A 13,247-nucleotide genomic window follows, 5' to 3' on the forward strand; every position below is an offset into this window, starting at 1 on the left:
AATATTCCAACAGAAACTTTGTCGATTTTTTTTTTTTTTTTTTTTTGATAAACGCAGAATATCTACTGAACATGAACACAATTTATTAAACTAGCTGAAATACGACTCAAGTCAAAGAAGCAAAGCAAAACTAAACTAAAATAAGGAACTTTAATTCGTAACACTGTCAACATAAAGACTGTAATCAAACATTTTTAGGGGCTTGCTTTTTTCTTTTGTTTATGTCACATGAATGCAGTCGTTTTTAATTGCAAATTAATGGAAAGAACTCCCACAAATCTTGCAACTTCTCACAAACAATTCCACAAAACTCCTGTAAATGACATAACCTGGCCACAAAATGAATAATTTTTGAAGTGAAAGTTGTTTGTTGGTCAGTTTTTGGCCCCTGAACTAAACAGTTTGACACCCCTGGATTCATCGATCAAGCTCCACTAGTTTCAACAAGATATTTTGCTGCTTAAATCCATTCCAATCAAATTTGATGAAGATGTTAAAGCTTCTTGAATTTGTTTTACTTGATTTTATTTTGTACACCTTTTGAATTTTATTTATATCGCAAAGTTTTGCTACATCCCTAGTGGGGAGCCTACGATCCTGGTCAGTGCTGTGAGAACCATTGACAGCTCTTATCTGGAGTCTGGAAGGTTCTTGGTCGTCCTGCTGATGTTGATCCTTGAAGGCGGGCCTACACTGTGTGATTTTTGGCTTATTTTGTGCCGATTTTTCCCTTTTTCCCGAATTTTTGGGATCAGGCCGAGCCTCGGCTAAATGGTGTCGTGTAGTATACATGGGGTCACGACCAGCTCCCGACCAGCAATCGTTTGGTCCTAAGAAAACCAAAGCGGTTTGAAATCCAGTCGCTCCTCGTGAGGGTATCACTATTGAAGCAGTGCCGCCATCTGCCGCTGCGGGTACAGTACAACCACGCCCCCTACAAACCACACCCATGCAAGCAATTTTTCAATGTGCTGAGTTGTTAAAAAATGCCCCAGAAATGTTTGCCTCCAGAAAATTGTTGACCAAGTAGCGTTTTGTTTATTTGTTGAATACATAAATAACCTCATGATAATAAAACCTAGACATGTTCTCTAGCGCCACCATCAGGACAAAACTTTAATTAGAATGAATACGTCTTGAATTGTTTGCATCCAAATCTTCTCAAATTCACTTCATTAATGACCTCGAGAGTAAAAAATATGAAACAAAAAAATAAAGTCAGTTATCTTTTGAATGATAAACATTGCATGGGCTCAAATTGACCCTAAGGATGATAATGGGGTTAAACGTCACGACCACACCAGATGTGATCAGTGTTTGAAGAACACGAGGCGGTGAGAACATGGAAGTCCTTTTTATTGAACATGTAGAACATTCAGTGCTTAGTTTCCCACTGCATAGAGATGTTAAAGATAGAGGAGGGAAAGTACAGTAACTGATAATGAAACATCTCATTCATTCCTCCTCCATGAAGATCTAACATCTTACAGTCTGAACAGCAGCCGTGGGATTCAGATCATTTATGACCATCAACGTATAAACGCAGTCCTGCACTAACGGTCTTAACTCTTTGTTCTGCTGCACATTTAAAACCATATCTTTACTTTTTTTAGTTTAAAATAATCACTAACTTCATCCATTTCACATCTGCAAAACTGCAAAAACACGACTGATTAAACGTTGATGAACGGAATCCAAACCAGTTCTTGCTGTGTTGAAGTGACAGCAGATACAGTATGTGATGAAAGAAGGCAAAATAAAAAATCTGAATCAAAACCTGGACTTTCACTGGTTTTGATTCCATTAATCAATGTTTAATCCTGTCGATTCTCCAGAAAACCAAAGGAACTTTAAATGTTTTCCTTCCTGCTGAACTGACCACAGATATTTGATGAAAATGTTCCATGTTTTGAACTCAGGAACAAGGACAGCGCGTGGTGATGTTTGAGAGTAAAATCTAAATCAAGATGAAGATCCAAACTTTCAGTGTCCTGGACTCTTCCCGTCACAGATTCTAACTCAGGATTTATACTGGTTTGGATTCAGTTCATCAATGTTTAATCCTGTCGATTCTCCAAAGGAACTTTACATGACAGCAGATGTTTGACGAAAAGGTTTCACTTCTGGAAAAAGGACCGTACGATGTGACGTTTCACTGCGAGAGACACTGGAAACCTGTCGATTCACCAAAAAAAAAAAAAAAAAAAAAAAAAAAAAAAAAACTTTAAATGTTTTCCTTCCTGCTGAAGTTACAGCAGATATTTGATGAAAATGATCAAGTTTGGATGCAAACTTTCAGCAACCTGGACTCTTTCCACCACAGACGCTGAATCTGGATTTTTACTGGTTTTGATTCCATTTAATCCTGTCGATTTTCAAAACAAAAAAACAAAAAAACCTGAGGAACTTGAAATGTTTTCCTTCCAGCTGCTGTCCGTCCCTCGCTCGCCATCATCGCAATGTTTAATAAAGTCACGCATCTTGGCGATCTGAATCGTCGTGCACCGATATGTGACATCACCGTGGACTGATTGGGCTTCTACAGGAGGCCGGAAACGCAACAACTTTAATGCATTTCATCATAACTCCGCCTCCTTTTCCCACAGCCAGAGAATTTTCACACTTATATCTGAGATCAGAGTGCGATCAGGTGAAGATATTCTGCTGATTTCCACTGAATGACACAAACATTAACAACATGTAGAAATTCAGTCCGGAGCGGGCATGGCAGCTTCAGCGGCATCCGCAGTGGAAGTCTGCGTTGGGGTCCCTCAGCAGCTTCTTGCGGTCCACGTGCAGACAGTCGATGTGGAACCAGGCGTCGCACACGTCACACTGGATCCACTGCACCGTGTCCTGCTGGGGGAGACGACAGCGCGGCGCCGCGCACGGCTCCACCGACGCCAGAGACGCCCCCGCCGCCCCCTCCTCGTCTTCATCCTCAGAGGAAGAGGAGGAAGAGCCGGAGGAAGAGGAGGCCGAGGAGGAAGAAGAGGATGATGAGGAGGAAGACGGAGAGGGCAGGGAGGGTCGCGGGGGAGGGAGATGCTTCCTGGGACGGCCTCGCCGTTTACTGGGGGGGGAAGGGAAAAGAGGGCGGAGTCAAACTGGGATAAAGTTACTTCAAACAAAAAAAATAATAATTTTTATTCTTGTTTTTAGAAATAATTTCTTATTTCATTTTTCTTATTTCATTGATTTCAAACTGGGAAAGTAAGGGTGTAAGAAAAACATCGATTCGGTGATATATTGCGATATTTCACCGCGCGAATATCTCATCGATCCGAAAAATGTTCAAATAAATTTTTTTAATCATGTTTAACAAAAAACGGGATTTTCTTGATATGAAATTTTTAGATAAATTGTGGATTTGAAAAATACATGTTAAATCTAAAAAAAAAAAAAATACATGGATAAAAATTGTGGACATACAGTATGTGTGAATATTTTTTAGACAAATCTCTCCCCATAGTTTTTTAGAGATTGAACTAAAGTATGATAGAAATATTAATTGTAATTAATTTCACCTGATCTGGCACTTTAATAATCTCTTAAAGACGGTTTTAAAGAGTAACTAAACCCCTGCTTTCTCCTGACCTGCCACTAGGGGGGAAATTTAAAAAAAATGTCTTAATTACAGGCAGGACTTCTGGAGCAGTTGTGACACGCCCAGTCTATATTACATAATCTCCAATGAACATTCTATGCTATGCTAACTAGCTACTCTTTACTCAATACACCTCTCTATTCACTCTTCTCTCATTCCAACCTACTCACCACACATTGTAGAGCCCACAGATGCTAGTTTTATAAAAGGGGCGGGGCTAACAGCTCATTTGTGACCCGAGATTAATTGTAATAGCCGAGTTTCAACCCATAGAGGGCAGTAACTCTGACATTTTACAACAAATGAAGACAAATTTAAATATTTTGACTAAAATGTTGAGACCAGGGTCAGCTTTGAAAAAGTCCCACTGATGTAGATTTAAATGCTGACTTTGTCGCCCCCTGGTGTTTGCAGGTTCTCACCTGGCCGAGTGATGAAACCTGCTGAACTGCATGCGTCCTCGTTCCTGTGCGTGGATCCTGACAGAGGGCGAGGCCAGGCTGTAGCTCTCCCCCCCCACCACCAGAGGGGAGAACACGGGTGAGCTGTTGGCCCTGCGGCGGCCCCTCTGCGCCGCGGGGGGCCCGTGGCAGGGCTTCTGTTGGCGGAACGTGGCCACGTTGGGGTGCACGTTGCTCTTGAGGCGGCCGGTGGTGTCCGCCTGCTGTTTGTGGAGCCCCACGCTGGTGAAGGAGGCGTGGAGCACGTGTTGGTGAAGGCGGCTGTTAGTCATGGCTCCGTGGAAGCTGCCGATGGTCCGGACGCCGGCGGGGAAGGGTTTGGCCTCCAGGGGCCGCCGTACGTCCGTGTGGCTCCTGGCCTGCTGAGGAGGAGGAGAGCTGAAGCCTTCAGACTCAGACCTGTAGAGTCTCCGCCTCTTTCTACCTCTGGACCTTTGGACGTCCTCCAGAACTCCTGCTGCAGCTGATGGAGAAACACAGAGAGGAACGGGTTACACTCTAAACCAGGGGTTCTCAACCTTGGGGTCTGGACCTTATTTGGGGTCGTGAGACACTGGGAGGGGGTCACCAAATCCTTTCAAGAAACAAATTATATATTTTTTCTAACAATTCAAGGCCATTTTTTCTGCAACTATAGCAAACCTGCCATATTTTAGCCTATTTATCACTTTTTCTTGCTTTGTATTAAATTTCAGTGTTTTTTCTGCACATTTCTTCCACTTTTAAGATATCCCGGGACTTATAAACCCTTTCCACCTCTTTTCCCACATATGTTGACTCATTATTGTCACTTTTAACCTCTTTTCACCATATTTCATAATTATTTTTGCCAATTGAGCCACATTCATTCACTACTGTAATGTGTCTGTAATGTATCTCATCCATTTTTAACAGTCTTTTACTGAATTATACACTTATTTAACATTTATTCTTTTTTTCGTCTTTGTTAAACGTTTTATTCTTTTAGTTTTCATAAAGTGGCTGTAGCAAAAGCAATTTTCCCCCTGGGATTAATAAAGGAATTCTGATTCATGATTTGTCATGGCCATTATTTGCCAGGGTAAACCAATTGTTCCTACTTTTTAAATTACATTACACCTCCCCACATTTCTGCCACTTTTAAGACATTTTCGGCACTTAAAAAAAAAAAAATTATATCAAAATAAATCTTTGTTTCTTTAACACTTTGAGCCCATTTTTGCTTATTTTTACAATTTTATCACATTTTCTTGCCATATTTTTGCTACTTTTAATGTAATTTTGCTACATTACTCCCATTTCTGACACTTCTCCATCAAAGTTCAATGGCTTTTCTGCACATTTTTTCCCACTTTCAAGACATTTTCAGCACTTTTTAACCACATTCATAATTTATCATGCCCATTATTTGCCAGTTTAAACTCATTGTTCTAATATTGACACTTTAAACCTTTTTTACCACTTTTTCTGTATTTTTGGCCACTCTAATTTGAAACTTTAACCAATTTCTGTAGTTTTGAAAATCCCATTTCAATACCTTTTCTTTTAACACATTTTATTTCTAAATAAAACAAGGATTTACATCTTGAAGATGACTATATACTATGGCTCAAATAATAATAAACATCCTGGATAACAGTGGATATTATTCAGATGAATGAATAAATGTGGTTATCACAGATTCATAGAACAATGGACCATCATTTTACTGACTTTATGGATGGACCCCAAAAATCTCTCCCATTTATTCCCCCTTATAGATGGTCCTGTCTCATAGTTTCTCCCACTATGAGTGAACTCCTCTGTGATTGGCCAGCTGCTAACTGCTTCTCCAAACAGGAAGTGGTGCCCATGACGTCTCACCTGCTCTGCTCCGAGGCTCGTCCACGCCGTCGTCCTCCAGCAGCACCGTGTGCGCCGACTTCCTCCTGCTCTTGGAGGTCGGGGGGAGGGACTTGGCGGCGGGCAGTGTGGGAACGGAGGGTAAGGAGGGCGGGGTGGAGGGGCCCACGGCGAGGGGCGGGGACGTGGAGGAGGAGGAAGAGGAGGCGGGGTCGTGGCTCTGGCTCCTCTTAAAGGTCCAGGCACTGCCCTTCATCTTGCTGAGGCTGCCGATGGAGCTGAGGATGACGGTGGCTCTGTTGATGGACATATTGGACACGTCCAGGTTGGCCTCCACCTTCTGGTCCGAGCTGGTCCTGATACGGTTCCGAATGTCCGAGGAGAAGCTCCTCGCCTAAGGAATCAAAAACGGCCGTCAGAAAACATCTGCGTTACCCTGGAAACACAAGCTGCCATCACTAATCAACCAACGGGAGCATTTTTGCCTGTTTTTCTGCTGATTAAGACTTGAACGCATCACACTCATTCCAACACGAAGATGTTCTTCACTAATGAACACACCACTAATGAATCTAACAGCAAGGGAGGACAAGATAAAGCCTTATTAAAGAGACACACACAGTTTGAATTCTGAGAAGTGTCCGAGTTGTGAGAAATGCATGAATAAAAACACTCCCATCAAGTTCATTCTGAAGTTTAAACTTCCTGAAAGAAAGTTTGTTTGAATAAATTAAACATTAACAAATTATTCAAAATGAATTTGTTAAACGAAAGTCACAGACAAAACTGTGTCCAAGCAATCAGCAGACGCCCCTGAGGAAGTCTGTCAGTTGACAGTCGATACAAGTCAGGTCGGGGTGTGACATAAATAAATAAATAATAAATAAATAAATAAATTAACCTCACGATTCAATTATCACAATTTTTGATGCATCTTTTTTTTCTCGTCACTTTGCGGCTACTTCATATTTTTAAACAAGGTATATGAGTCAGTATCAATTAATATAAAGATTATATTAAAAAAAACCATATCTCCATTATGTTTTATTATTGTCAAATCACCAAATCAAACAGTAATCATATTACAGAAGAAAAAAGAAATTATAAAATAAACCACATGCAAATTATTCAGTGTCAGGGAATCAAAGTAAACTTCCATTAAAAAAAATAGTCTGAATAAATGAAACCATAACATAATATTCAAAAAGAAGACAAAAAAAACTTGCTGGAATTATTACGTAGAAGTCAAGGAAACATCAAAGAAATCAGCATTAAAAAAAAAAAAAGAAATCAGACACTTTTGAGAAAGACTGGCAGTTGACAGTCGAAGCGTGTCAAGAGGTCAAAGTACATTTTCTGAAAAACAGCTGTTTGAAAAAATAAAACCTTAACATATAAAGTATTGGACACATCAAAATGATCAGCAGATGCCTCTGAGGAAGACTGGTAGTCTGCAGTCAAAAAATGTCAGGAGATCAAAGTAAACTTGCTTAAAAAATGGCCTGACTAAATAAAACCTTAACATAGTATTCAAAAAGGACTTGAGGAATTACTTTGTATTGCCTTTGAAGTTGTTTTTAATAAGAAATGAAATAAACCACATGCAATTATTCAGGTTTAAATACTTTAGTTTGTGTTTAAAATGAACAGAATCCACTGTTTGTTTCTGTAATAATAATAATAATCTCAGCGACGTCATCTGTAATCTGACCTTGGGGATGGTGATGGCATCGAAGTCCAGCGGGCGAACTTTGACCTTTTGAAAGAGGAAGTAGAACTCGGGGCTTCCCGGAGCCGATTGGCCGCCGAAGGTCAGCGTGTCGCCGTCGGAGAGCTCCCATTGGACGCCCGGCTGCAGGCGCACTTCGTTGACCCACGTCCCTGGAACACATCAAAGGCTCTCAGAGGGAAAGTCACATGGGACGAGCAAACATTTTTAAACTCAGCAAAGACGACCAGTTTGTTGTTTACAGCTTGTGGAGTTTAAAGGAAAAACATCAGCAGAAAGGAAACGCGTGTGAAGCAGACTGTGAAATGACTGGCTCGGATTATCAGCGCACTGAGATGTTTCTGCTCGCTAGCGCTACGTGTTAGCATTTGATGCACATGATCCTGACAGCAGCTTGATGAGTTTACAATGACTTTTCCTCCTCCTAGAGTCAGAATTCACTGCATTTCACAGTTTCTATTGATGGTTAAAACTAAATGAAAATATTTTCCCCTTTCGTTTGCTGGTCTTTATTACAGAATTACTCACAAATAAGGGTTGTTTAATTATGTTCCTTCTGATTTCTAGTTAAGTTAACACAGTTTGCAGCGTTTTTTGAAAAGTTTGGAAATTCCTTAAGTTTTTACCGCTCCAAGATGGTAAAAAACCAACAGAATATTTAGATTTTTAAACCCAAGCTTTATTTAGTTTGGCTTTTATGTCTTTTTTTTTTTTTAATAATTCCAGAAAGTTCATTTTGTCTTTTTTAAATAATATGTGAAAGTTTCATTAATCAGATCCAGTTTTTCAGGAAGTTTACTTTGATCTCCTGACGTGTTTCGACTGTCAACCGTCAGTCTTCAGACATCAAAGCGATCAGCAGACGCCTCTGAGGAAGACTCAGAGTTTCCGTGATTGTGGAAAACCGGCAGAAAATGATGAATTTACTATTTACTCCCTTAAACAGAAAAAGATATTGTTATAATTCTTTTTAAATTCTTTGTCATTTTTTGAAAAAAAAAAAAATCCAGCAAAAATTGCAATCTGACACCGAATATATCCTTACATTAATTTTTTGGGGAAAATATCACTTTAACATGCATTGTATTTTGGTAAACAGGTCGTCAGAAAGTGAAAATCTGACGTAATATGACTTAAAGTGACAGGCATCACCTTCTGCAATGGAAATATCTGTGACTAAAAAGGCTCAGACGCCCACACCAAAAATATTAATAATATTTTCATTACTTTGGAAGCCGAACAAGGAAACCAACAGATGAAAAACCCACTGAATAATAATGAAAGATTATATTTTCTGTGGGTTTAGTAGGGTATGTTTTATGGGGTTATTTATTTCAGGCACAGTTATTGTGATCAACTGTATTTGAACTTCAGTAAATGAGAACATCATTGTAATTACTGTAATTAGTGACTTTCAGGGGGAAATATTAAAAGGTAATTTTAGTTGTAATTATAAAAATGTAATTGATGCCAACCATGCTTTGTTGATTACCCCCTGTAATGTCATCGTACCCCCATTTGAGAAAAAACTATTATAGGACAACCTGCCTGTGATAATGTGATAGGTGGGCGTATCATGACCTTAAAGTCACTGTTAGCTTACCAATGAACAGGAAGAGATTGGTCACCTTTATAATAAGTGCTGACTAAGCCACTGGGAGTGAGGCCCAAGGCCAAGACAGGCTGACTTGATAATATTATATCATGTTTTTCTGCAGTCAGTGTCTTCTCCTCGTCCTTCTCTCTCTGCTCTGTTTCAGGTGTTGTGAAGCTGATGATGGCAGTTCCTGATCTGTGGTTCACATCTCTGATGTTCTATCTCTCTATCCTGTTCTGTTGGTCCTTCTGTCCACTAACCCCAACCAGTCTACGCAGATGGCTGCCACCTCTGAACCTGGTTCTAACGGAGATTTCTTCCTGTTAAAAGGGAGTTGTTTATTCCCACTGTCGCTAAAGGCTTGTTCATGTGGATCTTGTTGGGTTTTTTCTTTCTTATTATGAATTATATATTTTGATAAGTGCAATAAGATGACTTTGTTGTAAATTGTGCTATACAAATAAAGTTGAATTGAATTGATGATTGATTAATAGTGATTGATTTGCTGTTTGTGAGGAGGAGGTGTGAGCGTGAGGGTCTCACCATGGCTGCTCCGGTCCTTGACGTGCACCGTCCATCCTTCCTCCTGCTGGGGCGCCTCCCCACCTCCACTACACATCTCTGCGTGCAGCTCAGCGTGGATGCGCGACACCGACGTCGAGTCCAACGTGACGTCGCACTGCTCCGCCGCTCGGCCCAGACAGAACACGGAGCTGCTCAGCGCCGGCCTGAACGTGTACAGGTCCTTAGCCGAGTCGCCCGTCTGGGAGCCGATCCGCAGCAGCTGGAAGCACGGCTTGGCCCCGGAGAGCATGATGGCCCACCACCCGGGCACCCCCTCAGGTCCCCCTCGATCTGTGAGCGGCCCTGGGTTGGATTAAAAGACGCTTGGAGCCATTTCCAGACGCAGGTCTGAGGTAGAGCTAAAGGACGATCATCTAACGTTCTGCTGACGCTGAGCATTAAGGGGTGAAGGTTAGCTACAGGCTACAGGCGTTAGGGTTAGCATGGAGCACAGGTGATAGATGAATGCAGAGGATCAGCTGGAGAAGATCATGCTCTCAGTTCCACACACTAAACCCTCCACAGCGTGCTCTGATGTGGACGACGACCATTAAAGAATCTGACAGACGGGAAGTCGTCAGTTAATATTCAGCGTTTGAACAACTGTCAGCAGAGCCTGTGTGTGTCTCATTAAAATCCTAGTCTCTGACATCAGCAGACGGGCATAGTCAGTCAGGGTGTCACAGGCGACGCTTTAACAGTCCTGTGAAAAAAAACAGGGAGAATAAATCAGTGAAATGTGAGCAGATTTCAGTGATTATGTGAGGAAAACATCTGGAAACATCAGGCACCCGTACATAGGTGTATCTGGGTGCTACGCAAGCTGCTCATTAGGGGTGGGGCGATATATCAAGATTCAAGATATATCGAGTTTTCTATTTTGGCGATAAAGAAAATTACAAAATCGCTTTTTCTCAGCAAGTTTAACCCAAATTTATCTTTCTTCTTTCTGGCAAAACTTCATTTGGATTAAAATGATCAAGTTTTATCTCGTATATCGTCATTCTGCGAAAAACAAATGTCGATATATGAGTTTTGGTCCATATCGTGCAGCCCTAGTACTCATTACTTAAGCAATATCACACAAGATGGAGTATAATATCCTAACAATTCTACAAGCACATTTTATTATTATTATAGTTAGTATAGTATACACTTCTAGAAAATATTTTAATCACAGTCACAAAAAAAAAATAAAATCACATGTCGATCAGTTGCTGTGACATTTATTTAACGCACTACACACAAAAAAAGATCTTTAATCAATTACTCGTGATTTTTTTCATTGAAGATTATGAAACAATTCTTAAATATTAAGAATTAATTAATTATTTGGGATATAACACCATTTAATATTGAAGGTGTTACTCAAAAGAGAATCTGAGGTTAAATGGAAGATCAATAATCAGCAATAATCAAAAATCAGCATCGAGATTTCAATAATCAGAATCGTATCAGGAAACTGGGCTGATCAATAACCCCTAATACCGTAAGAGTGCATATGCAAAGATGGGGAAAAAAATAAAATAAAAGATGTAAAATCGTTTCATTTATTTTTAATATGGTCTCAAATTGAAAAAAATTGCAATATATCAAGAATTACATTTGTTCATCTACAAATACATACATTAATTATTATTATGCTGTAAACATAATGCTTTTAAATTGTGCTACAGTGTAAAAAAAAAAGCTTCTCTTAAACATATTTTAATTTGATAAAACTGTACAGTAGCCATAAAAAAAAATCTATTTAATAATACTAAATGATAATTTTGACATTTGAATTACTGCTAATTATGAGGAAAAATACAGACTTGGATATACAATACAAATACAATATAAAGCTATAAAAGTTTATTATGTCGTGGTTTGACCTACATTTACTGTATGAATAGAATAAAACTGGGCATATATAAACAGACAAACAATCAATACAAATGCACATTTACATTTGAATACATTAAAGTCATGTAAAATAAGTGATTTCCTGTATTTAACAGTGAGGTGGTGACAGAATCCATTAAACCATTAATAAGATAGAAACCAGTAACAATAACCATGCTGTCAAACACCACTTTTAGCTGTAAATGTGCACAGTTAGCAGGGTGTGCACGTCTCAAAGGTCTGTGTCTGTGTGTGTGTGTGTGTGTGTGTGTGTGTGTGTGTGTGTGTGTGTGTGTGTGTGTGTGTGTGTGTGTGTGTGGGAGGGGAGGGGGGGGTTAATGTGTGTCTGTGCAGCTGTCGGTAGGTCTGTAGGTCTGTGTGACGTTAGGCCTGATTCAGCCCAAAACAGACACTTACACGGACGCAGCGGCTCGGTCCTCCCGCGGCTCACACGGAGGCTCCGGTCCGCGGACGGTCGCTCATTCCGGGGCGTGATGAGCGCTGCGTGTCCGTGCTTTGTCCTCCAGATGAAGGCTGAGGGCTGATGGCTGCAGTCCGCTGAGGATCGGCTGCTCCGGGGGAGGAAGTGCTTTGAAATTTGGCGCGCCGCTGCAGCAGCTTCCTAGCGCTAGAAATGACGACACTTCCGGCTCCGCCCAGATTGGCTGGAATCCAGGGCGCCTTTCGCAGGGGGGCGGGACTAGTGTGTTTGAACAGCTGTACTGGGAACTGCCACAAAATTATGACCACCTGCTTCTTTTTACGACTTAAACCATTGATTGAAACAACAGAAAACATATTTTAAATCTGTTAATTGTTGTGTAGTTATTTCCTTCCATTGTCATAATTTAATCTTATTTCTGAGTAGTTTTGTCATATTTTTGCGTATTAATGTGTTTATTTGAGCATTTCTGGAGTCATTTTGTGCATTTTGACTGGAGATGTTCGATATTAGCTTTATACCGATACAAATGTCAATCTTCCGATAGTAAAGAATACCAATGTTTACACATCTAATGTTAGGTCACATTATATAGATCTATTTATGGAAATACGTTTGTTAATTTTTCTGTCATCTAATGTGTGTTTGGAGTGATTTTGAGCATTGCTGTACCGTAATGCATTCTTGTTATCGTTTTGATTAATTATGGAGTAATCTTCTATCTTTTTTGTTTGTTTATTTTTGTTATTTATGGAAATAACAGGAGCCTACTTTTGGGTATTTCTCTGCCATCTATTGTGTTATTGGTCATTTTTTATTGTCCTTTTGATTGGTTTTGTAGTCATATTGAGCATTTTTGCTCCCGTTTTGTGTTTTTGGAGTCATTTTTGTGCATTTTTTTATCCAATATCCAATATGTTGATAATGTCCAACACTAAATTTCCAATATTAAACGATACCAATGTATACACAGACCTGATAATTGACCACATGGAAAAAAACAGGATAATCCTACGTTTCTGTATTTTTGTTTTTAATGTGTTTTGGGAGTCATTTTGGCTTTTTGGAGTCATTTTTGTTGTTTTGAGTTAATTAATGTTGTCCTCTCATGTATTTTTCTGTCATGCTTTTTGTTTTAGGAG

At 39.9% G+C, this 13,247-nt stretch overlaps 1 protein-coding gene across 1 annotated transcript; it reads right to left on the reverse strand.

Annotated features, from left to right (window-relative positions):
* Positions 1 to 2,733: 2,733 nt before the first annotated feature.
* tcf19l (transcription factor 19 (SC1), like) lies at positions 2,734 to 12,273 on the reverse strand. Its single transcript, XM_028461585.1, has 6 exons — positions 12,081 to 12,273; positions 9,759 to 10,482; positions 7,601 to 7,770; positions 5,911 to 6,283; positions 4,030 to 4,531; positions 2,734 to 3,073 (listed from the first exon to the last, which is right to left on the reverse strand). The coding sequence occupies exons 2-6, from the start codon at positions 10,027 to 10,029 to the stop codon at positions 2,734 to 2,736; spliced, it is 1,656 nt and encodes a 551-aa protein (XP_028317386.1). The 5' UTR covers positions 10,030 to 10,482; positions 12,081 to 12,273.
* Positions 12,274 to 13,247: the final 974 nt, after the last annotated feature.

The sequence above is a fragment of the Gouania willdenowi genome, chromosome 11, assembly GCF_900634775.1.
Source record: "Gouania willdenowi chromosome 11, fGouWil2.1, whole genome shotgun sequence".
Lineage (NCBI taxonomy): Eukaryota > Metazoa > Chordata > Actinopteri > Blenniiformes > Gobiesocidae > Gouania > Gouania willdenowi.

Excerpts from the sequence above, each read along its gene's own strand:
- tcf19l (XM_028461585.1), bottom strand. The coding sequence starts at position 10,029 with ATGCTCTCCGGGGCCAAGCCGTGCTTCCAGCTGCTGCGGATCGGCTCC. Across the intron at positions 4,532-5,910 it reads CGAGCCTCGGAGCAGAGCAG|CTGCAGCAGGAGTTCTGGAG; the intron begins GTGAGACGTCAT and ends TTTCTCCATCAG. Across the intron at positions 3,074-4,029 it reads AGGTTTCATCACTCGGCCAG|TAAACGGCGAGGCCGTCCCA; the intron begins GTGAGAACCTGC and ends TTCCCCCCCCAG.